The following is a 26,918-nucleotide window of genomic DNA, read 5'->3' as shown; positions in this document are numbered from 1 at the left end:
GCAACAAGGATGGATTTATTGGTTGAAAGGGAAAAAAGACGTTTACTGCAGAGGAAGGGATTTATATTTTCTCAAAGATTATTACAAGCAACAAGAATGGATTCATTGGTTGAAAGGGAAGCGCTTTTATGGAAGCCTGTGTGGCATAGAAAAAAACCTAGAATTAGACTGAAAAAGAAATTTAAAATTGTTTAATGGATTAAAAGGCAATGTTGGTTTTATGGATTGAGAATTGTTGAAGTTTGAGGAGGACAAGAAAATGTTAGAGAAGATGGAAACAAACCAGAGTGGTTCAGGAGGTGTCTACTGAAAGTGGGAGGCAGCCAATGGGATATACTTAATGACTGACTTTAAAGTGGACTTAATGGCAACAAGTCAGGATAAAATTGTACTGCTAATCTCAGAGACAGCTACTCAAATATAATTAATACTCTTGCTTATCTCTAAGAATGGAGAAGGTATTTAGAATTAGATATACATCTACATGACTTCAAGAAGCCATTCTGAGTTTAGAAAAGGTGTTACTCTGCATAGTTAGCATGCATATTTGACCAAACTGGTAATAAATCAGGTTATTGTTTCTGATGACATATTCACAGTAGAAAAATGCATCTTTGCACAGCTCAAAACAATACTGAATTTTTCCTATATCTGTTGATGGTAAAAGCATGTGAAAGAAATGTAAAGAGAGAGAAAAAAATCATGTAGTTCTGTATTTCTATGTTCTACAAGAGCAGTAGTTGGGAATTTGTTAGCTAGCTTTGGTTTATCTATTAGCTGCAATAGCAAACCTACTGACAGTGACTCATGCCATCACTACCTTGAGACTGCATTATTGCAATATACCTTAATTATTGCTGCTCCTGAAGACTACCTGAAAACTAGTTGATACTGAAGGCAGAATTGGCATGCAGTGCTACTTTAATGATATGAACTCTGTCTTGTTCAATGAAGACATCGGAGAATTTTGCTAGTTCTTTCCCTGTAGAAAGATTATTTTGGGGGTGGGGGTGTCTGCTACTGAGAAAGCCTGTTTCTAGTTTCCAACCACATTCTTAGCTATCTTAGTTCTGTAGAGGTAAATGCATTCTTTATTCCTAACATTATTTTTTTGTTAACAGAAAAAATCCTTGAAATCCCTTTTTACCTCTTTACTATTGTTGCTTTGAAGTGATAGCAAAACCATCCAAAACTCATCAATATAAAAAAAACTATCAATCCATACCCAAATATTAAATAATGAAAAATTAAATACCCTTATTTCTCCATGATCATCTCCTGTAGCCAATAATTCATTATTAAGAGAGAATGTACAGCATCTCACACAATCTTTGTGGCCACTCAAAGTATGAAGAGCTGATGAACTTCTGAAGCTCCATATCTGAAGATTTAAAATATTAAGCAAAATGTTTAATTTACATTGTACATGAACATACAAATAATACTTACACCTCATTCACTCAGGTACCAAAATTGGTATCTGAACTTCATAGATGATTAGGGTACGGTAAAAATTGTAAGTGTAGAAATGTGATCAGAACAGAATAAACTAAAAAAAAATATTTATAAGATCAGACGCCTGGATGTAGTTCTCCAAGGCCTAACTTTGCCTTGAGCTTTTATGGCATATATGAATGAGCAGCACCAAGCACTTTTCCTAAAAACAGTCTGTGCAGGTTTAAATTTACTTTAAACAAATCTATTTTCTCACATGGGGGCTAGGAACATAGAATGTATAGACAGATCTCAAATTTATCCTTTAACAATCTGATGCAGTACACTAATAGGAATGATGTTAATGAGGATGCAGGAGAACAACAGGAACAAATGGATCTTGTCTAAACAGACATTTACAATGATCAATATTAATTTATAGTATTAAGCAGTTTGTGGATAGAAAGTAGGTACATTTAAGTTCTGATTCGAGAAGCCAATGTGCAACTCTTTCATTGAAATCAGTACAATAAAAAAAAAAAAACTACTTATCACTTCTGGGGAAGAAATACTGAACTGAAAATGGATCTCTTCTCAACTAAAAGCAGAGCTGATAACTGTGGTGGAATGAAGTGCCAGCGAGTGGACTGGCTCTTTGGGATTCCTCTCTGGACAAAGAGAGGCTGGGATCATTCTCAAGTGTTCCAGACAGCTGCTCCTCATGAGGAGACTGCAAGACAGCAGTCCAGTGGTTCAGAACAGGGGTCTCCAACCTGTGGGCCATGGCCCACTACCAGGCTGTGACCTATTTGTAACTGGGCTGTGTGAGTGGTGGGCTGACATGTGCACTTATGTGGCAGGCGCCGATGCTCACAGCCCCACTTGCACAAAACCATATCCTCTTCCTCCCTTCTCCTCCCCCCATGCCAGGCTGCCAACTCAGAAAGGTTGGCGAATGCTGGTTTAGAACTCTGGGAGATGACGGAACACTATCTTTGCCCAAACTGCAGTCAGCAGCATTTTATGGACACAGAATTTACACACTTGTTTTTCTAATCCCTTTTGGAAATTGTTATTAATTGCTTTTCAGATATTAGGAATCCTTGGAATAACAAGTTTTATAGCATTGGGTGAATCTCCTTTGATACTTCCAAAAAGAAGTTTTAAATCCAGGTTTAAGGGCTTTAAAAAATTCTTTTTTGGAATAAACAGGAAAAGGATGATTAGAATATTGATTTTGGAAATTTATAAATGGACTAAGGATCCAGCAGGATTTGAAATAAGATTTTAAAATTAATTATAAGAATTCTTCCTTTTTTAAAAAAAATGTCAGGATGGGACTTTGAAGGTTGGATGTCAGAGGGAACCAGAAGGAACTGAAAGTTACAATTAAAGAACACTTACATTTGACTGATCAACACAGAATGGAGCAAAATTTTTTAACACTGGATTTATTGAGGGATATTTGTGAACAATGGAACCAGAATTTAATTTAAAGACTGTCTGCATCATAGACAGATTGTATTTAAAGATGTTATGGAAGAGGAACAGGTTTTACCAGACAAGACAGACTGGCCTGAAAGTGGATTTAAAAATGTCAGGCTACAAGTATGATATGGGGAAAGATGCTAAAATTGGATGTACAAATGACACTGCATAGATATTTCACACACTGGATATATAATTTTACTTTAACAAAAATCAAACTTATGACTCCAGAAGAGTCTTTTTCACAGAAGAATATTTTACAATTTGGAAGAGACAATGGTATCATTTCATGTTATATGCTCAATAATATATCTCACGAATGAAATATTATGTAAAATGTTACATAGGAAAGGGTATAAAAGGCAAAATATTGAAGCTACATCAGCTTCTGGCAAAAAAAACCAAATTCTTCCTTACATGGCTGAGGTTCAGATACACCTGAAACAATTTAGAAGTCTTGATGTATAAATGAATTAGTGATTTAACTATACAGCTGTGTTAAACTGTCTTTTCTTTTAATACAGAACAAACACATACTGACCTTGGCAGTTTTATCAGCAGAGGTAGTAGAAAATATAGTGGCATCAGATGAAACAGCACAAGAAAGAACAGTATCTTCATGGCAAGTAAGATCTTTTTCTAGCTTTCCAGTAAGTATATTCCAGACCTGTGAAATATAGTGAAATATGCCAGTGATGAATGCTGATTGTATATGGTTGATAAGCAAGACAGACAGACACTTACGCAAAAGGAAGAGGAGCCTGAATTTAAGTTGATTCCTTTCCCAAAACGTTAAGTGTATGTCTTCATGAATGAATCCAATGAATTTTTCAGCTACAGATAAAACAAATCCTGAAGATCTCAATTCTCAACATATGTCTATATATGTATTTATGTACACATACACACCTAAACATAAAAACATTTCTATCTGTCAGAAATCTCATTCCAAAAAAGGGCAGGGTCATGGTGTGTAGGTGTTAAAAATTACCTGTAAATAAGGTATCCCATTCATAAAATTAATGGTTTCACAAGCGCATAAACAGGTAGTCCTCAACTTATAACAGTTCATTTAGTGACCATTTGAAGTTACAATGGCACTGAAAAAAAGTGATTTATTATTGTTTTTCACACTTATAACCATTATAGCATCCCCATGATCATGTGTTCAAAATTCAGATGATTGGCAACTAATTCATATTTATGACAGTTGCAGTATCCCAGTATCATATGATCATCTTTTGTGACCTTCTGACAAGCAAAGTCAGTGGGGAAGCCAGGTTCACTTAACAACTATGTTACTAACTTAACAACTGTGCAAAAAAGATTGTAAAATGGGGCAAAATCACTCAACAAAGTTCACTCAACAATGGGGCAAAATCTCACTTAGCAACCAAAATTTGGGGCTCAATTGTGATTTTAAGTCGAGGACTACCTGTACTGAACATTTTCTTGTATATACTCAAATTAGTCTCATAGACAGAAAAAAACATGACACATATTCATTCCTATGTTCAGTAGGAATGGCAAAGGATGAGGGGGAGGAAGAGAAGTGAATAATGAAGGGAAGTAGAAAGAGAAACACTGATAAATCCACCAGGCAAAAAGCTCCTCCCTAGCAAAGGCATCATGCTTTTCATAACAACTTCCCCAGCCATATGCATCTCGGCTCATTGTCACATTTATTGTTCATATTAAGAAAATCCCTACAATGATTATAGAATAAATATGCTAATGTAAAATTCCTTTAGAAATAGTAGATAGATTTTTCAAAATGTAAGTTTAATAAATGTAATACTTTTAAACTGTAAAATAACAGACTATTAAAACAGAGTATTTGTATGTAGATAATTTAATTTTACTCACTTTCTATTTAAATAATTTTAAGCTGATAGTTCCATAAAAAAGTCCCAGATTGGTTTACTGATCAATGAGAACATGATTACTTTACTCCAACTTTTGTAATTTAAAAAGTTACAAAATAAAACAGTGACGACATGATTAGGAGTGGGGGGAAAAACCTGCAGAAAATTCAGTTTCTTCATCACTATATCAGTGGAACTGTAAAGTTAGTATCCTTTAAATCAGGGGTCCCCAACCCCCAGGCCGCAGTCCATTACCGGGCAATGGCCTATGCGGAATTGGGCCGCATGAGTGGCTGGCTGGAGCGTGCACCCACAGCTCCATTGGCGTGAGTGATGGACCAGATGGCACTCACATACTTGCATGCTGGTCAGCCATTCGTGCAACCCAGTTCTCCTCTCCCCCCTAGCTGGGCCAAGTTGCAAAGGTTGGGAACTCGCTGTTCTAGATGTTTTGGACCAATTCCATGAGTCCCACTAGAATGCCAAAGGATGAAAACTTCTGGAAGGCATTATATTATCTATGAATGCTACAATACATACATGTATTGGTGATCTTATTAAAATCTAAAAGAACAGAAATAATTTAGAAACAGAGCCACTAAAAAATGAAATAGCTTTTCTTCTTATTTAGCCTTCTATTTTAGCCTGATAAAATGGCTGTTTGTTGACATTAATCAAACAAAATCTGATGACATTCTTTGTAAAACAAATACAATATATATCACCCTAACCCATTTAACTTTTATTCAATTTATAGGCACTAATTTATAGGCACCATTTAATTTATAGGCACTAATCTAAAATAATGAGTAAATTGATTTTTATTTACTTTAACTGTTCCATCAAATGACCATGAAAGAAGGCTTGATTGCTTCAGAAGATGAAAATTCTTGACAGGTTCTTTATGTCCTTTCAGAATAATGTATTTCTCCGACTGCCAATTCCATACCTAAAAAATTGTAAACATATATGTAAATAAAATAAAGATATCTATGTGTTTTAAAGAATATTGGTTATCTTGAATATAATTTTTTTTATTGGGAAAATATTCTAAGACATTTGTGAAAATTAGTTAATCTACGTACACTGGTCTAGTGGTTAAGAACCAGGCTGGAAAGCTGAAGCCTATGAGTTCCAGTCTTGCCTTAGTCATGAAAGTCAACTGGATGATCTTGGGCTGGTTACTCTCTCTCAACCCAATTCACCTTATAGGGTTTGTTGTGGGGAAAATAACAGGAGGAAGGTGTACTAGATATGTTCGCCACTTTGAGTTATTTGTAAAAATAATAAAGGCAGGATACAAATAAATAAATAAATAAAAACCAAATACAACTTGGCATGATGGAAATAATTCTATTCTCTTGAGGATTCAGAAATCTAACATTTATCATCTGTGAGCTATGTATTCATTCCTGACATACTTTACAATGGACAAATTCTTTTGTATAATGAAATACTGCAAAATATTAAAATGCAATTTTTATTTTATTATGAGTAAATTATTACTAGAATGCTCAAAATGTTTTACTTTAAAAAAGTACATGGATAGGATAGCATGGATAATTTCATGACTACCTCCAAAACCAGTTTTTGCTGAATGTTAGTTTTTCAGAAATATGAAAAAGAAAATGCTATTGCATATGTGTTCTGCCTGTAAGTATTTGAACTGTCGAACGGTTTCTTATTGATGTATTCCCATAGACACTGCAAGTTTCTTACCATTTTTAATCTCCACATAACTGGAAATATAACAATACATATATGAATATCCCAGTAATGAAACAGGATTTAAACAATCCAATTACAACTATAAAAGTTTGGAAACAGTTGTAGTTTGTAAGCTATCATTTTTCCTATTTTTCTTATTCAACAGCTCTGACTTTTTAAAATACCGATCCGTCTGAAATGACATAAGATTAAAAATGTAGAATGGATAAACTAACTGTTATAAATACTGTATTTTTATAACGAACTGAAATAATTTGAGAAAAAATATAATTTGAAGTGTCAATTCTTAAACAAAGTTGCAGCATTCCTCTACCTGTATAGTTGAATCATCGGAGCTTGAAATAAGAGTTTTTCCATCAGAAGTAAATTGACAATGCTGTACAGCTTTCCTGTGTCCAATTCTGGATTTTAAAAGATTCCTATCTGATACATTTAAAACCTGTTAAAATGAGATCAGGCAACAACATGTTGGGAAGAATTCAATATGGATGATTTTTTTAAAAAGATCTTTTTAAAATAGATCTTTTTGATACAAAAATTCCTGAAAAACGGAAAATATACTTGTAAACCAAATTTTGTGACAATCTTTATAGAACTATGCTGTCATTGGAATTGAGAGATCAGACCTTGAACTACAACAACATTAAATTTTATGCCTAGTACAGAGTTTTTCTCTTTCTGAACCCATAGGGTTAAAAAATGATTGAAAGAGACTCTTGCTCTTTAAAAAATTCAGATGTGTGGTTTAAAATGTAATAGTACCATACCTATAAAAATTCTGGATTTATTTCAGATCTGAAGAGTTATTGCCAGCAGAAATAGCTAAAATTAACTGCACTGAACACAGAGACACACATACACACACACACACAGAGAGAGCAAGACTCTAAACTCCAAAACACAAAATAGAAATATACAATGTCCTGAGATTATATAAAAAAAAATCAGAGGAAAAGAAAAAGAATAAAAAACAAGAATAGTGAGTTGTGCCTTCTTTGCTGTGGCATCTGCCTTAGGGAGCATTCTTCCCCCCCAAAATTAGAAAAGCTCCATTCCTTTTGATATTTTGGAAGGTATTTAAGTCCTGGTTGTAATCAGGCCTGGGGTTCCTAGAGAACCAAAGACATGCTTAGAGGGTGCCATCGCTGAAGTAGCTATTGTTATCCTCTCTTTGCCACCGTTTTTATATATGTCTTTATAATATTTATTTTTAATGCAGTTTTATATTTTTATGTTTGTTGTTTTTATATTTGTTGTTTTGTTCACTTCCACACTGCGCAGAATCTCTTTGGATGAGATGGGTGGCTATACAAATTTAGTAAGTAAGTAAGTAAGTAAGTAAATAAAGGATGAATGGATGGATGGATATTCACAGGATGGTGATGTACCATCAACATCGTGCCAATGTCTTGCAGGCTTATAGATTTTCTCCTGCTTATATTAATTCAGATTACAAGTTTATTGTGTTGTTATCATAAAATATAAAATTTTCACTGGGTAATTTTCTATAAATATAACTTGTCCTCTTAAACTGAAACACCCAATTATTTTGCTCTGATATTAGATGTATAACTAAAAGTAAGTCTAGTCTAGTGGTTAAGGCACCAAGCTAAAAATCAGGAGACTAAGTTTTAGTTCTGCCTTAGGCATCAAAGCTGGCTGGGTGACTTTGGGCCAGTCACTTTCTCCGCCTTTCTTTCTGTAGATCTCACTCCACAATGACAGGCTCAGGCAACAAACCACTCGGTCAGTTCTTGCCACAACAAATGGATTGATTCTCACTTAATCCACAATTGAAAAAAAAGAAAAAGCCAAATCCTGCATGTGTGGAAAAATGCTAGGAAGAAAAACATTGATGGGTAAACCTTAAATGCGTTAAATGTGAAATGAACATCAAAAAAATGAGTGTGATTCTAATATTGGCTTGAGAAATATATCCTCAGTATTACAAACTTATAGTCAGTATTAGGAAAACATATTCAATGGTCATAAAATTATTAAAACAGAATCTTCTCAAATTCATTCTCTTACTCATTTTGACTTTTATGGGGAGTATAATTATAATTAGGAAATCAAATCAAAAGTAACTGATTCAAAAATTCAATTCTAGTACTTCACCTTTACAATTCCATTTTCATCTCCATATGCAGCAAATTGTAGATCTTCACTCAAACAACAGCAGCAAATAGAAGACTTCTGTTCTTCAGTCAAAGAGATAGCAAGGCCTGTAGATCCGTTAATTAGCTATAATGCAACAAACAGTTTTTAAGAAGAAACTGGACAGCCATTTGTCTGAACGGTATAGGGTTACCTGCCTGAGCAGGCAGTTGGACTTAATGACATCCAAGGTCCCTTCCAACTTTATTATTATTATTACTATTATTACTATTACTACTATTATTATTATTATTATATTATTATTATGGATCATTGCACAGTCAGCCAGATGTTCAGCCTGGATTTGGCATTTTGTCTACCTATTGAGTCCTTACCCAGGACCTGGGATAGGCAGATGTGGATGTTTGATGGTATTACAGATATCGTCACAGGTTGTTGTTGTTGTTGTTATTATTATTAACTGGAAATTACCGAGCATCATTTAATGTCTGTCTGTTTCTTTGCTTAGGGTGTTTTAAAATATTTTTTCCTCAGAGTTGAAAATAAGAATAATAATATTATTGTTAACAACAATATATAAAAAGTAATATACAGACAGATTTCATATATTAATATAAGTGGTAAGTGTATATGATTAGCACATCTTCATTGTTGCTTTGGTAGTGATGCCTATACTTATTTTGTAAGTCTCATTTCTCCAACAACTATACAGAAGCACACCACCGAACACACATTTAATTAATTTTAAAATAGATATTTCATGCCAAAAACAGCTTATAAAAATCTTTTCAAGAAATTCTTTAAATATTCAGTGCTTTGTGAAAATGAACACCACCATAGCAGAGCTACGCCCTTTTCTGTTTCTTGCTTTCCATTTCCATAGCAACATATTTAAGCTGAAAAATGAACAATAAGCAGCATTACATTGTATACCCTTATTTATAAAAATTTTTAGAAAAGGATGAACTTTGTAAAGATTTAATTTAATTCACAATTTTCTAACCCTAATAAAGGGCTAATGAACCTGAAAAAGTTATTTTTATTTAAAGAAAAGAAATCTTTGATACAAGTTCTCTTGCAATGGAAAAGTTGTGCTTGTTGAATTATAATTCTAAAATAATTCTTAGAATGGGATGTGTTACAATCCACCAGTAGACGGGGTTATAGCAGACATACATTTCATATATGAAATGAATCTATAACATCCTCATAAGTGGAGACAGCTGCTACACTGATACCAGCATCTCTGTCTTTGGGTTACCATAGCAGGGGGAAAAAATATAGATTCTTAATGCTGCTATAATACTAAAATTGGAAATGATTGCCCATCTGATATTGGGGGAGCATCAGAATGATAGCATAAAATTTAGAATAGAATAGAAGCAGGCAAGACTATACCCTTATTATAATAAAATGTAGGGGTCTGTTTATATATTTATTGTATGAATTTTCACCAGATTTGTTGATAAACCCTATCTCTATGTAGATAGAGCAGTTTTACATTTATAAGAACCCATATTTAATAAGTTAATAATTTATTTAAAAGTTATGTATGTAATTAATAGTTATATATACTATTAACTGCTCAGTATGTCACTTTTTACATAACCAATAAGATTTCAAAAATGGTTTGGAGTAATGTTTTAGACTTTCCATAAGCATAGCACCTCTTCGCTTATTAAAACAACACAATTATTGTCACAGTCATATTACCGCATAGGAATCATTAAGTAAGTAAGTAAATAAGTAAGTAAATAAGTAAGCAAATAAGTAAGTAAGTAAGTAAATAAATAAATAAATAAATACTATATGAGATCAATATGAAAAACTGGAAAATCCTTTGAGCAAAGTTGGTTACCGATCCTACCAATAGTTTATATGATGAGATATAGCAAATCAAATTTGAGCTAAGTAATATCTTTCTGCAAATATAAAAAATAATGTTTTAACGTATTTATTGTATGTCAAAGGAATTGGTAAAAGGGTAAAAAGATCTGGTTAGATCTTGGCAAATCTTGTAAAGAAAAAAATGATGAAAAAAACCACTAAAGCTAATAAAAATAAAGAAGGTAAACTGTGAAGCTTTTCTGAAGATCTATAGTTTTACTTTCTCAAATTCTACTCAAATCTATATTTAATAACCATGAGGATGTATCACATGAAGTGTCAAGATTTTTTTTGTTAGCAAACAGCAAGAGATAATTAGAAGGTCTCTTGCTGTTTACGTAGTCAAAAATACATAGGCAGGTTTTGCTAAAATTATACAAGAAAACTGAAATTCTTTTCTGAATAGAGAGCATCAAGCTACAGTGATATCACTGGATGCTAAAAAACACTTTTTTAAATATTTGTTTCAAATGCCTACTTTATGCCTTTACTGAAGATTACATATTATTTCATAATTCTTTTTAAGTTATAAATTAATATTATATGCAAACAGCATTGTATTATTTATGTCTATACTTAATCGTTTCATTCCAGCTTTGGGAAAACAGCAGGAAATTCAGTTAAGTCCAAATCAGAACTGATGTCAGTAGATAAATATTCCTTCATTAATTCAATAAGCAATTATCAATTTTATATATGAAATGAGCATATTGGGGTATGTGGATTAAGCATATTGGAGTTTTTAAATCTTATAATGTATCATAGGTAATTATTTTAAGCATTAATATATGAGATCGCTTCAGGGTTTGATAGATTTAAACCTTAAATTTTGATAGATTTAGACCATGTTTAAATCTTACCCCTTTGAGCAAGGTTAATACTGTTAAGAATATATCTCCAATATCAGTAATTCTAAAATATTTTAATCTCAGATCCCCTTTATATTATTGAAAAAGACTGAGTCCCCTGGAGAGTTTTGGTTTATGTGGGTGGCATCTAGAAATATATTAGAAATTACAAATGAGATATTATAAAATATTTATTTATTTGACTTAGACAAATCCCTGAAATGGTCTCAGGGACTTTGAGGGTTCCCTAGACCAAATTTTGAGAACCAATCTCCTATACCATTACATGTTTAGTATGGGAACTGAATGAAAACATTGAAAGATCACCTTTGAACGAGATTGGGTCCATGTGGTAGAGAAATAATTGAGCTGATAGGACACATTGTTTTAAATTGTGCACTTTATACAGACACTCACTAGGAATTATTGTCTCCATTACTAAACAACCTGGTTGTTCTGACTTGTTTATCTTCAGTTATTATTATCAGATCAGATTTTACTTCTTTGACCACAACTAAGTACTGTTCTATAGTTCATACAGTAAGCCATAGTATATTTTCTAATTCTAATCCTTCTCAGATAATTTACAACAATTATTTTCATCTTTTTTATCCTAATTAACTATGTTTTTCTATGACCAGCAAAAAATAATTGATTTATTGTAGAATTGCTATCTATATATGATGGCTTAGATGGTTGGTAATTCTGAGAGGATGTCCTCCTGACCTGCAAAAATCCAGTTGGCCTGCCAAAATCTAGTTGATTACTGTATAGCAGTGAGGATTTAGCATATTCTATACAGTGCATTCAGACCCCCTTCACTTTTGTAAATTTTGTTATGATGCAGCCTGATTTTACAGTTGTTCAAATTCATTTTTTTTCTCATTAACCTACACTCAGTACCCCATAATGACAAAGTGAAAACAGAATTTTAGAAATGTTTGTAAATTTATTAAAAAGAAAAAATATCACATTGGCATATGTATGTAGCCCTTTTGTAACAACACATGAAATTTAGCTGGTGCCTCCTATTTCTCTTGATGTTGCTGACAGGTTTCTACATCTTGATTGGAGTCAACCTGTGGTAAATTAAATTGATTGGACATGTTTTGGAAAGGCACACACCTCTCTATAGAAGGCCTCACAGCTGACAATGCCTACTGTAGCAGAGCAAAAGCCATGAGGTCAAAGGAACTGTCTGCAGAGCTCAGAGACAGGATTATTGTAAGGCCCAGATCTGGAAAAGGCTACAGTAAAATTTCTGCTGCACTGAAGGTTCCTAAGAATACAGTGGCCTCCATAATTCTCAAATGTTTAGCACAACCAGGATTCTTCCAAGAGCTGATCACCTGTTCAGACTGAGAAATCGGGGGGGAGGGGCCTTAGTAAGAGAGGTGACCAAGAACCTGATGGTCATTCTGTCTGAGCTCCAGAGATCCTGTGAGGAGATGGGACAGAGTTCCAGAAGGACAACCATCACTGCAGCCCTCCACCTATCTGGGCTTTATAGCAGACTGGCTAGATGAAAGCCTCTCCTCAAAACACATGAAAGCCCACTTGGAGTTTACAAAAAAGCACCTGAAGGACTCTCAGACTGTGAGGAACAAAATTCTCTGGTCTGATGAAACCAAGATTGAACTGTTTGGCCTCAATTCTAAATGTTACGTCTGGAGGTAACCAGGCACAGGTCATCACTTGCCCGATACCATCCCAACAGTGAAGCATGGTGGTGGCAGCATTATGCTATGGGGTTGTTTTTCAGCAGCAGGGACTGGGAGATTAGTCAGGTTGAGGGAAAGTTGAATGGAGCAAAGTACAGGGATATATTCAATGAAAGCCTGTTCCACAGCGCTCAGGACCTCAGACTAGGCTGAAGGTTCACTTTCCAACATGATAATGATCCTAAGCAGACAGCCAAGACAACAGAAGAATAACCCAGCCAGAGTCCTAACCTGAACCCTATTGAACATCTCTGGTGGGACCTGAAAATGGCTGTCCAACAGTTGCCATCCAATCTAACTGAGCTTGAGAGATTTGCAAGGAAGAATGGCAGAAAATCCCCCAATCCAGGTGTGCAAAGCTTGTTGCATCAGACCCAAAAAGACTTGAGACTGTAATTGTTGCCAAAGATGTTTCAACAAAGTATTGAATGAAACATCTGAATACTTATGCCAATGTGATATTTCAGGTTTTTTAAAATAAATTTACAAACATTTCTAAAATTCTGTTTTCACTTTATCATTATGGGGTACTGAATAATGAGAACATTTTTTTCCCCACCAACTGTAGAATCAGGCTGCAGCGTAACAAAATTGACAAAAGTGAAGGGGATCTGAACACTTTTTGAATGCACTGTATATCTCTGCAACCATATAGTAGTTGTCAGGAGTTTTGCAACCAAGATATGATAGTCCTAATCGTTCATGAATACACTTAAAATAAAAACCAAGCTGTGCCAAACCTGCTAATAATTTTCAATATAAATGAAGTATCTAAACAATATTTACCTGCAAATGCTTCAGACTATCTATTGCCAAGATGTTGACTTCGTTATCCAGAAAGGAAACATCTATTTCACAATTTAACACAATAGCAGAGGATTTGCATACTTTATTTGTTTCCCATATCTGTTGAAGAGAAAATGATGAATAGAAGCAATGCCATCCAAATTGTAGAAGTTTGAGCACAGATAAATTAAACTGTAAAATTTAGGGCTATAATTATTCAAAAATAAACATCAGCTTATTTTAATCTATTAAGTTATTTAATGAATTATTTATCTGTGTGTCCCAAAGGTGCCTTCTTTCAAAAGGCAACTGGACTTTCCTGTTTGGTTTGAAGACACTTTGCTTCTCATCCAGGAAGTTTTTTTCAGTTCTGATTGAATGGTGGAGAATGGAAGAAGTTATCATCATCCTCATCCTCATTTTAACCACTGTCTAAATAGCTACATGTTTCTAACCTACATCATATGGTCCATGAAAGGAAGAAATTATATAACAGGGAAAATATAAATCCTTCCATTCTCCACCATTCAGTCAGAACTGAAGAAGCTTCTTGGATAAGAGGTGAAATGTCTTCAAGCAAAAAAAGAAAGTCCAGTTGCCTTTGAAAGAAAGCACCTTTGGGACAACCATGACCTGAATGATTGAGAATCTCCATAGAAATTTATATGTGTATTTTGTGAAATCACATATTAATCAAAGTCTAGTTCTTTTATTCAATTCAAAGAAGTAGGCTTTGTTCCAGGTTCCATCTTTTGTCTTAACAGAACAGTTAAAATAAGGCCTTCTCCATATACTATGAAGTTTTTCATCAAAAGATATTCACTAGAATCTAGCAGAGATATTGCACATTTCCACTTGATATGATTGTGCAGTATTGTTACTACTATTTTATTTGCTTAGATGTAATACATTTATCCTATTTTCTGACTTTAAAATGAAGGGATTTTTAAAAAAATAATGAACCATCTTAAAAGTTTTTTAATTTATTTAATAACTTTTTATGTCACCCATTTCCCCTATAAGTCTGGGAGGCTTAAGAGAGCTATAAATTATATAAATACACAGATAAAGTTTCATATTTAAAGCATTTTTCTACAGCATTGACTTATAAACAATGGAGGATAAAATAAAGATACAATGCAACTAATTCAAATATGCTAAAGATCTGTACATATTTTGATAGGTACAATTCCTCATTTGACCCATTATGAAATCAATGCATATATCTTGAACTTCTACTGCTGGAAAATAAAACATAAGACAATTAGTCATTATTTTATTGCCCATTAAAATTTCCAGCAAAGAACTGAGGGAAAAACTTACCCTTATTGTTTGGTCATCAGAAGAGGTGACAAAAAAAGACCCATCAAGAGAAAAATTCACAGAATGTACCCAACTCATATGTCCTAGGCACTCAGCTATTTTTGAAATGGATTCAATATTCCATATCTAATAGAAAAATAAAAAATCTCTTTTAATGTAAGAACATAATTCTAGTAAATCATATCAATTAGTGACAAATCATTATCTCCCACAGTCTATGAATATGCTCTGAGAAGTTTGCAAAAGGCATAATCACACTTCCTACACTGTTGTTTCCTGGTAATTGGTACTCTATTTAGAATCAGAGTTTTCATCCATTAATGGGCCACTATTTGTAGAATTTGTAACAAACATTATAATTAAAAACTGCTTCCTTTAAAATATTAGGCTGTCACCAACAACTACAACGGTTACAAAAAAACGCACAATACAGATGTATAGAATTAAAATGAGTCCTTCTTTAAAGTAAATGTAATTGAAGATTAGATTTTAATTGTTTAATTATTTAAAGCCCTCTTTGTTATTATTTTAAAGTAGCTGGAACCGTCATATACATTAAACAATAAATATGCATTAGAAGTATAAAATAGAAAGATATAAATAAACAAAAAAATAATAATACAAACAATTACAAACTGTTAATTTGCTTTTTTGAATTTCCAAGCAAAATGGTTTATCAAAGTGACATATGGACCTTAGAGTTTCACTACTTTTTTTCAGTAATAATGGTGACATATTTCCCTGAAATTTTAATTTTGATTTCAAATACTAAATCCAAAATTATAGATATGTAGATTATTGACTTAAACTGTTATGTATAACAGTTTTGAAAAAGAACACAGTAACAGCTATTTGCAAGGATAAAAAAAAATCACTATTCTGACTGTTAGTATACTGCATGGATCTGCTAGCTAGTGGATTTAAGCAACAGGATGATAGCTTATAATAGAGATGCTAGCTAGTATAGAATAGCATAAGTATGATTGGGATAAATATGGTTGTATTTCTGGCATATTGGCCAAAATATGTCAAAACTAACCAGTACATGTAGTCCTTGACTTACAATCATTTATTTAGCAACCCTCTAAAAAATGATTTAAAACCAGTACTTGCACTTATAACCATCACAACATCCCTGTGGTCATGTGATGACCATTTGGCAACCAGCACATATTTATGACAGTTTTAGCATCCTGGAGCCATGTGATTATCATTTCTGCCTTCCCAGCCTGCTTCTGAAAAGCAAAGTCAATGGGGGAAGACAGATTTGCTTAACAACTGCGTGATTCAATTATCTGCAATGATTCGCTTAACAACTGTTGTAAGGTTGTAAAATCAGGTGTGACTCACTAACAATTGCCTTGGAATTGCAACTGGATTATTCTGCTTTGAAAAATTAACCATGCAACCACATGCACATAGGAACAGCTTAGAATAGCTGTGGTGAACCTTGCAAATGATATGGCTGTTTTAATTATACGAAAAAGAACTGGACAATATGCTATTTTGCCCAATTATATTATTTACACTGAGCTGTGACTCATTCGTGTTCTGAACTAATACATTATAGCAACAAGAAACTCGAGGATGGAAATAATATATTTACTTACTTCAACAGAACAATGTGATAAAGCAACTGCTACTATTTGACTATTGGGACAGAAGTCACAGTACTGGATTGTGTTGTGGTGGCTCAAAAGAGCCTCTGCCAATAATTCCTTGGTTTTAACATCAACAAGCTGTAAACATAATAAATATTTTAAGACATTTATTTCCCATGTTGTTTGGAAAGTTAGTTATAGTTATATAAAGTTGCAGCTGTGATATTTATGCATGCAAGTAGGTGTGTAGGTGTGTATGTATGTAACAATCATAATACAAAATGATATATTTTGACTTTATAGCTGTAATATTTAGCAATGTCTGTCTGTCTGTCTGTCTATCATCTATCCTGTATGGGAGCATGCATGCAACAGGACAAAAGTAGTCTAGAAGCTATAACTAATAATTTCTTTGAAATATGTTTAATTACATTAATAGTTTATTAAATATCTTACTCATTTCACTTAAAAAAACAATTGCACGTAATTGATTTCTTGCTGATTTTCAATATCATTTACTGTGGTATCAAGAACTGAGCGTGGGGAGCACAGTATTGTGCTGGTTTATCTCCTTCCTCTGGGACCAGTCCCAATCAATGTTGTCATGAAAGGTTCACCCTGCAGCCCCTTGCTTTGCGAGGTGCCGCAGGTTTTGGTGCTGTCTCTACTTCTTTTTAAGATTTACATGAAGTCACTAGATACGACTATTATCATGGGATGACGTATCATCAGCATGTGGATGATACACAGATGTACATCTCTGTTCCCTTCTTTAAGTCACTCATGCCCTGGGTATCTCCTGCATGGACTATTGCAATGCGCTCTACATAGGGCTACCCTTGAATAGTATCCAGAAACTGCAACTGGTGCAGAATGGTGCAAAACTGCATGACCAGTTTTGGGCATCCCTAGGGTTGCATATGTAAAACATTTGCTATTTCAGGTCTCCAGTACCTAACCTGCCCCAGGCCTAATAACATAACCAGGTCTTAAGGACATTTAGAAATATTAAAAGGGATGTACTTAATCCAATTTGAGGGGGAAGGGTGTTCCATAAGGCAGGGGCCATAGCAGAGAAAGCATGTCTCCTGTGACCCACCAAATGTAGGTTCCTAGCCAATGGAATCCACAACATGCCCACTCTGCCATATCTGATAGGGTGGGCTAATATAACCAGAGAGAGGTGGTCCGTGAGAAACCCCAGTCCCATGACATAAAGGGCTTTAAAAGTTAAAACCAGCACCTTGAATTGGACCCAAAAGCAAACTGGCAGGCAATGCAGCCTGAAAAATGGACACGTAATATGTATTGTTCAAGGAGAGCACATAACTCCCCGTGCTGCTGCTTTCTGTAAGGTGAAGTTTCAGGGACAGAGGACTTAAGAATTCAAATATAAAATCTTTCAAATGCTGTTTTATTTATTTAACAAAATCATAAATATATTTAAGCTCCAGGAAATGTGTTTATATCTCATTTGTACAAATATTAATGTAATGTATTTATCTCCTAAAAAGGTGGAAAGGAAAATATTCATACAGCCAATGTTATAAGGTATGAAAGATCTGATTATAATACCAAATATGGTCTCTGAGCCTGGATGGAAACCTAGAATATGAGCTACACTATGCATTGCTTTGTGTTCTTTTAGATGAAATAAGTGTGGGGGCCACAAAAAGGCAGACAATTGTTCAAATTAAGTTTCTATTACATATACTAGCTGGAGTATTCTCTTACAAAACAAGCTGCTGCCCTCCTAAAAGGCTAGGGGGAACTGAAGCCTTGGTCTCTCAAGAATATGTCCTTCTGCTATATGCTGATATTGTTCTTGAAGTTGTCTTGGCTATTTATTTAGAGAAACAGGAGAAGCTTTAGAGAAGCTACTCTCAGATTTTGAAATTGATCAGTAGATGCTGACTCTCAGGCTGGAAAATAGAAGGAGCTTCAAGAATTCCCTTTTTAACAAGCTTATTTCTGACTCTGCTTCAGAGTATTTATGTATTAAATTTATACGCAACCCATCTCTCCAAGAGGTGACTCTAGACAGCATTCCTGAATGAACATACAGTATGATATGGCATGACACTGTCCTTCTTTCATCTTTTCTTTCTTTCTTTCTTTCTTTCTTTCTTTCTTTCTTTCTTCACCTACTACCTTTCACATGTAATACTGATTTCTAAAGCCGTAAAACTATCTGAACTAAAACAACACAGCACTTTTTTCTACCTTAAAAAAATTAATCTGTGAACACTGATATCTCAAAAAAACATTTAAAAACAAGATGAAAATACATTACCAGCATATTATTAAATACTTACAAAAAGTTTATTTTTAGCTGCTACTACTATTGCTGTACCATTAGATGACCAGGAACAACATTTCACTAACACTTCCACATCATCATGGTATCCATCTCCATTTCTGAAGAAGTTGCCTATATTAATAGTTTTCAGTTCATTTGCTGACTGCACATTCCAAAGCTTTTTAAAGAAAAGTTTTCTGATTAGTATTACTGCCAACTATATGTTTGTCAGAAAATAGCAACATATTCAAATCAAGTAGCTAAGTTGATATAAAATTTCTTATTCATTCATATTGCTTTATTTCTAAAATATTGCTAAGTAAGAACCATTTCAAAAATACCTTTTGCTGGACCAGACTGTTACGAGTACACATGAATAATTTTAATTTTAACCAGTACAGGAAATATATTTATTTTATATTTCACTTATCTAGGTATACATATATACTTAAGTTTTCTCATATAATAGTTTTAAAAAGCACTATTTATTTTAATTCATTTTTCATATAGCCATTAAAATTATTTATATAATGGACTGTTTTCTGTTTAGACTTTGACAGAAAAATCCATTCATATCAATCTGCATAAATTAAACATTTTCCATTTTGCTTCTGTAATGATTTTAATACTGTATACAGGTTATTTTATTCATAAAGTCCAAACTCTGATTATATCAATGTTAATGAAATCCATTTCATAAACTTCCAATATGAATCTATAACTTATCTTGTTACTGTTAATAAAAAAGAGAATGTTTTGCTTTTTACATTTGTATTCTCTGTACTAAATATATTTCAGAATCCCAGTTGCTGGATTTGGTTAATATATTATTTTGTTATAAAATCTACATCTATAAAGACTTCTGATCCAAATTCAAATTATATGCCTATTAGAAATGAAAGATTGCTTCTTTTTTTCTTATACAAAACCAAACAACTGTCTTATTACAAAATGCAATTGGAATATGATCCTACTTACTGATAAGTTATACACTTCCCATACTTACAAAGGCTCTGAAAGGGTGCTTTACAATCTGTAGAGCACTTTCAGATGTCCTAAAATGATCTAGGTGATCATGATTTGGGTGCCTGGCAACCTGTTTGCACTTACAACTGGTTGCCAATCTCCCTGTTATTATGTGATCACCGTCTTCTCTGTCAGCTTCCCCAGAAAATCAATGGGAAAGCTGGCAGGAGAGACTGCAAGTTATTGCTGCCTATAAGAAGGATTTCCCCTTCCCTCAGTGCACATGGGCGGAGGTAGTGGTGGGAAATTTTTTATTAAGTTGCAGAAATGAAACTCAGATCTTTGGTATCCAAGCTTCATTTCTCCCACCAAGCACACAAGTTTTTTTCCAAACACAGAAGGGAGCTTCCTGCCCTTCTTCAGCAGGTAACTCTCTCCCTCTGTCCATTTCACAATCTGCCCAGTCCCTTAACAATTGCAACTGGAAGAATTGGGATTGCAATCAAATATGGGGATGTGGGGGTTTTGCTCAACAACTGAGATTCTGTTCCCAATTGTGGTTGAAAGTTGAGGACTACCTGTATTTTTCCTGATAATGAAAAGACTTTTATCATACAGAATACAAATCATCTTTTTTCTTCATTTTAGTCCAATTTTAGGGCTGCCATGCTAATTCTTTTTCATTGTCCACATAGGTAGTTCTTAGTTAACAACTGTAATTGGGGCTGACTGATAAGCAATGTAATCATAAATTGCAATGGCATGTGACCACGTCGCTTAGCAATGACACTACCCATTAGTAGTGCAAGAATGGTGGGACTCAAGCAGTCTGACAGACAGGTAAGGCATGGTGCGAGTGCAGTAGGGGTGGGATTGGCTACTGCCAGGTGGGGATGGTGCACAAGTAACTGACAAATCATGGTACGGTCAGGGGTGGCTTCAGCCAAACTGAGAAGGCTGCATGAGTGGCCAAAGAGGCACAGTGCAAGTAGAGCGGGGCCAGGACTACCTATTGCGAGTCAGAAAAGGATGTGAGTGACTTACCAGAGTGATTTGTGACCTTCTCTTCTGGCTTCTCCATTGACTTTGTTTTAGGAAGCCAGCAGGGAGGGTTACAAATGGCAATCTTGTGACTATGGGATACTAAATCTATAGTTAAGTGCAAGATGTTTTTCTTTGAAGACATTTTGCTTCTCATCCAAGAAACTTCTTCAGCTCTGACTGGATGGTGGGAAGGATTTATATTCCTTGTAGACAGCTTGTCATCTGCATTCTTTTAGAGAGTTGTTGAGGTCATTTGGAGGTTTATCTGTGTACTCAAGATGACCCTGTCTAGTTGTCAGACATTTTGTGACAATTTATTTTTCACTAGGTACTTCTATATTGTAGGAAGGAATGTATAAAGCCTCAGAGAACTCTGTTTAATATTCATTTTTAACAAAAATTGCAGCAGTACAATGGGAAAAGAAGGGAGGGAGGGAAGGGGGGAAGAGAGAGAGAGAGAGAGAGAGAGAGAGAGAGAGAGAGAGAGAGAGAGAGAGAGAGAGAGAGAAAGAAAAGCCATAACACAATTATTATTTTCAAGGTACAAAAACACAAATTCAAAAGATACTACCTATAATAATTCAGTCTCAAGACATACCTTTAAAGTTCCATCAGCTGAACAACTAGCCAAATATTTATCATCTGGTGAAAATCTGCAATGGGTTACAGATCCTTCATGACCAAACAATGTATTGCGACAATACTTAGTATTTAGATCCCAGAGCTTCATTTAGGAATAAGAAAAGGAAATCAAGAACAAATGAATGTATATTTTAAAAAAAGTATTTATTTTGGCTTCTCACAATATTCATATTTCTTGTGTAGCAATGAAAATAAATTTGCAGCTTGAAGTTTTTATTAGGAACTCCCAGACTGTTGTTGTCAAACTTTATTATCTCCTATAAACAGTTATAGAAACATAAGTATTTGGGAAACTGAAAGATTATTTGCTATGCTGTCGGTGTATTTCAAAGGACAATTCTAATTCATTTTTGTAGTTCAGCAGTACCTAAATGGCCTCCAGTGGCTAAAAGTAGGAACAACAAAGTAACAAATCCCAAATTAATGCATTTCAGGAGGCTTCCACAAATTCTCTACTATGAAATACCCAAAGCCACCTAAATATTAATATGACTTCATTTACTACTTACTTTGATATAAGTATCATTTGAACACGTTGCCAAAAAATGATGACTAAATTGGCAGAAGTTGACCTGCTCTGTATGTTCTTTGAATTCACACACAAGTTCACCTGTTCTTGAGTTCCAGACCTAAAACATCATATACAATAATTCAAACATTTAAAAAGATAATTATCAAGTAAATATATCAATATTGATATCGATATATCAATATATCAATTTCTAATCTATATACTAGACAAAGCTGAAATAAGTTCAATTTCTACGTACATAAATATTCCTTAAATTTTAGCAAGTTGTAATTTGCTGAAATACTGAATTTGAACTTGCAATGTAAGCAATATATAATAAGAATTCAAATTCCATGTTTTCTTTATCTAAACTATCTCATAGGTTAACTAAAAGATATTTTTCTAGATTGGGAGAGCCTTCAGACAATTACTCATGCCCTCATCATCTCTTGACCGGATTACTGCAAGGTACCCAATATGAGGCTGCCCATAAATACTATTTGGAAGCTACAGTGAAGGAAAAAAATATTAAATGCAAATCAATTTATAACTTTTTTAAATGCGTGTTTCTGGATTTTTTGCTGTTATTCTGTCTCTCACTGTTAAAATAAACCTACCATTAAAATTATAGACTGATCATGTCTTTTTCAGTGGGCAAATGTACAAAATCAGCAGGGGATCAAATAATTTTCTCCCTCCCTGTACAGTTGGTATAGAATGCAGTAATGTGGGCAGTACTAGGCACATCACATTGCACCTATGTGTCCTCTCTACTTTGCAAGTTGTACTGGTTGCCATATAACTACAGGAATGAGATTATCATTGGTTATCAACTAAAAAGGCCTACATGGTATACAATCTGGTTATTTAAGAGACTGTCAATCTCTGATAACTTCTGCCCTATCAATGGAACCAAGCAGAATGGGCATGATATAGGTTCCCTCAATCAAAGAATGTCATATAACAGGGCCTAGGCAATGCACATTCTCTATTGTATGATGCCTGCCCTCTGGAGTCAGATGGCTCCCCACATGCAGATGTTCCAGAAGTATATCTCATCTCAGTTCCCAGGCCTCACATTAGGGTCAATGCCAAGCATTTGTTAAATTTTGCTAGTTTGGGATATATTTAGATGTTTTACTCTTCTAAATAAATATATTTTTATGGTTCTTTTCTTGTATTGTACGTTGCTCAGAGTATTTTTTTAAGCAGGGTAATCTCCAAATAGAATAAACATATAAGATAAAAAAATGAATGTGACATTCTAGAATAAGAAAGCATTCATTCTTAAAATTTAATCACCTTTGATAATATAGGTGGCACATAGATTTAATAACTAAATAAATAAGTCATAATGCAACAACAAACCCTGAAGAAACAGATTTTCCATAGTCAAAATTCAACTTCTGTAGTCCATGGAACATTGTAGTTACATTATTAAAGAGGACAAGACTGAAATATTGGAGCTTTGGTATTTAGTTTTAAAACCAAATGTTTTAGAACAGTGATTCTCAACCTTTCTAATGCCGTGACCCCATAATACAGTTCCCCATGTTGTGGTGACCCCCAAGTGGGTGTGGCCACCAATAAGAGGGAATAGGACAGCTAGGGAAAAGGGAAAAAAATGGCGGACAGCATGGTTTGGTGACCCCCGTGAAATGGTCATTCGACCCCAAATGGGGTCCCGACCCACAGGTTGAGAACCACTGTTTTAGAACTTGTTTTCATAAATATATATATATAATATGGTTCAACGATAATAATTTGATATTTAATATTGTTAGTATGATTTTAGAGTACTCTAAGGGCTGCAAAAAATGGACATTCTTTTAATTTATTATTTTCTTATTGGCTTCAGTTAAAAATACCAGGTACTTAATTACTCTAATTGGAATCAGCAAATCTATCACTAAGCAAAGCAGTTAAGAGAAACACCATGTTCTGACAGTCCTAGCTGCAGTCATTAAACAAACTTGAGGTCATTAAGCAATACATCACGTGACTGTAATTTGCAACTTCTCACTGGCTTTCTCATTGATTTTGCTTGTCAGAAACCAGGTGGGATGCTGTGACCATTGTAAATGCACAACAGTTGCCAAGCATCTGAATCATGATCACAGCATTTTAAAAGACGCTGTGACAGTTATAAGTATGAGCACCAGTCCTAAGTAACTCTTTTTAATAGTGTCATAACTTTGAACAGTCACTAAATGAGCTATCATTTAGTGAGGCCTACCTGTAGTATAAATTCAACTGGTATTAATTCAAGTTCAAGAGGATGACTTATTTTTCATAAGATGCTTACTTTTACTTTTTTATCCATCGAACAAGTGGCTAGAAATCTGTCATCCATCGAAAAAGCACAGCAGAGCACTTCATCATCATGAGCTTTTACTTCTAGGAGCTTTTCTCCACTTTCAGTTTTGAAAACCTGCAAACAGAATAACAAATTTTAAGAAAATAGAAGTGATATAGGACTATTATATCTACATACAAAACTACACACACACACACACACACACACACACACACATACATATTAACAAACATTACATGATTCTATTTTATTGTCTTCTCTATATACCGTAAATGCCGGCGTACAAGGCGACCCGGCGTATAAGACGACCCCCGTCTTTATAGCCGGGCCGCATTCCTAGAACGTCGTCTTATACGCCGGAAACTACCAGTATGTCCGGCGTATAAGACGACTCGGCGTATAAGACGACCCCCGTCTTTGGCGCCGATTTCAGCGCTCGCGGAAGTCGCCTTATACGCCGGCATTTACGGTAATTGAGTTTTTGTTACTTCAAAAGGAAAAAAAATGGAAGATTATTAACTGTCAAGCCAACCCCAGCAATAATAAATAAGTAATAAAGGAGAATATTTGTAAATCTGGGTTGAAATGAGGAGTCCTTGGTGCTTTCTGAGCTTGGTTATTTTCTTGCAGACGTTTCATTACCCAAACTAAGTAACATCATCAGTACTACAGTAGTAAGGAGTGGTGTTTGCTCTCAGTTTATATTCTAGTGGCTTGCCCTGTCAGTGTTGTTGGTGTTGGTCTTAGAAGTTGTCAGATTCTGTTCTGTTTAATGTTGTTTGGCAGTTCCTTGATTGGGGTATTGTTTACTTGATTGTTGATCTCATGTTAATCTATGTTCATTTTGGTGCTGATTGTTGGTGGAAAGATATTTGGGTTTTTTGTTCCCTTTTTGGCATGTTGTCTCTTTTATTTATTTATTTATTTATGAGACTTATATACCGCTTTAAGTGCAAGCACTCTCTAAGCGGTGTACACCAGTAAGCAATGTATATATATATTTACATTGCCCCCAACAATCTGGGTCCTCATTTTACCTACCCCGGAAGGATGGAAGGCTGAGTCAACCTTGAGCCGGTGAGATTTGAACCGCTGACCTGCTGAACACAGTCAGCTAAAGTGGCCTGCAGTACTGCACTCTAACTGCTGCGCCACCTCAGCCATCCAGGTCATAGTTGTCCAAAGGTGCTTTTTCAAAAGACAAATTGGACATTGTTTTTCTTTGAAGATGGTTCGCTTCTCATCTAAGAATCTTCTTGGATGAGAAGCGAAACATCTTAGAAGAAAAACAAAGTCCAGACAACTTTTGAAAAAGCACCTTTGGGATCTCTTTTGCAAAGTATGTAGATTTTATTTATGTCTATGTGTCTATTGATGGCTAATTTGTTGGAATGCTAGGCTTCTAAAAAATAAAGTTGTTGGACTTGGCTTTGTCTAGGATGGTCATAAGCTAAAAAGGGAACAAAAAGACCAAAACATTCTGTATTAGCAATCAGCACCCAGAGGAGCATACTGTAGATAACTCCAAGTTTAACATCAAACAAACAATCAAACAATACTCCAATCAAGGAACTGCCAAACAAGCCAACAGTAAACAGTCCAACCAAAGAACTTCTAACAAGAGTCCCACCAACACAGACAAGGCAAGCCATTAGAATATAAACTAAGAGCAAATCCCACTTCTTACTAGCACTGATGATGTTACCTAGCTTGGGTAATGAAACATCTATGAGAAAACAACCAAGCTCAGAGAGCACGAAGGACCCCTCATAAATGAGAACTGGCACTTTTCGTAACATGTGAATATATACATGTCAATCAATCAGTAATTTTGGAAGTTTTGGAAAAAACAGAGCTTCCAATATCTACATACAAAAAAAATCTATTACAAGTAATCCTCAACTTCAACAGTTCATTTAAAGACTGTTCAAAATTACAACAGCAATGAAAAAAATTGACTTATGACCATATTTTATGCTTACAATCTTTGAAGCATTCTCTTGATCATATGATCAAGATTCAGATGCTTGGCAACTGGTTCATATTTATGACCATTGCTGTGTCCCAAGGTCATGTGATCCCCTTTTGCAACCCTTTGACAAGCAAAATCAATGGGGAAGTCAGATTTACTTAACAACCATGTTAATAACTTAACAACTGCAGTAATTCGCTTAACAACTATGACAAGAAAAGTAGTGAAATGGGGCAAAACTCACTTAACAAATATCTTGCTTAAGAACATAAATTTTAGGCTCAATTGTGCTTATATGTTGAGGACTACCTGTATATCACAAAATAAGTAACATTTCAAAAGCAAGGAGTACATGGAAACCTAAGCAC

General features: G+C 34.5%; 1 protein-coding gene across 7 annotated transcripts in view; it reads right to left on the bottom strand.

Annotated features, from left to right (window-relative positions):
* The window catches only part of APAF1 (apoptotic peptidase activating factor 1), a 60,910-nt gene that overhangs the window by 2,971 nt on the left and 31,021 nt on the right, over window positions 1-26,918 (bottom strand). For all 7 annotated transcript variants that reach the window (XM_039354047.1, XM_039354044.1, XM_039354042.1 and 4 more), the window contains 12 exons: window positions 24,567-24,692; window positions 22,260-22,379; window positions 21,707-21,832; window positions 19,115-19,276; window positions 16,809-16,937; window positions 15,199-15,324; window positions 13,876-13,995; window positions 8,634-8,759; window positions 6,829-6,954; window positions 5,617-5,736; window positions 3,464-3,589; window positions 1,256-1,381 (listed from right to left, as the gene is read on the bottom strand). In XM_039354047.1, coding sequence (XP_039209981.1) covers window positions 1,256-1,381; window positions 3,464-3,589; window positions 5,617-5,736; window positions 6,829-6,954; window positions 8,634-8,759; window positions 13,876-13,995; window positions 15,199-15,324; window positions 16,809-16,937; window positions 19,115-19,276; window positions 21,707-21,832; window positions 22,260-22,379; window positions 24,567-24,692 — 1,533 coding nt within the window. The remainder of the gene's footprint in view (window positions 1-1,255; window positions 1,382-3,463; window positions 3,590-5,616; window positions 5,737-6,828; window positions 6,955-8,633; window positions 8,760-13,875; window positions 13,996-15,198; window positions 15,325-16,808; window positions 16,938-19,114; window positions 19,277-21,706; window positions 21,833-22,259; window positions 22,380-24,566; window positions 24,693-26,918) is intronic.

The sequence above is a fragment of the Crotalus tigris genome, unplaced genomic scaffold (genome assembly GCF_016545835.1).
Source record: "Crotalus tigris isolate CLP2741 ecotype Arizona unplaced genomic scaffold, ASM1654583v1 scf7180000018548.2558034, whole genome shotgun sequence".
Taxonomy (NCBI): Eukaryota; Metazoa; Chordata; class Lepidosauria; order Squamata; family Viperidae; genus Crotalus; species Crotalus tigris.
Note: the sequence above shows the minus strand (reverse complement) of the source record. Positions and strands in the feature narration are given on the sequence as shown.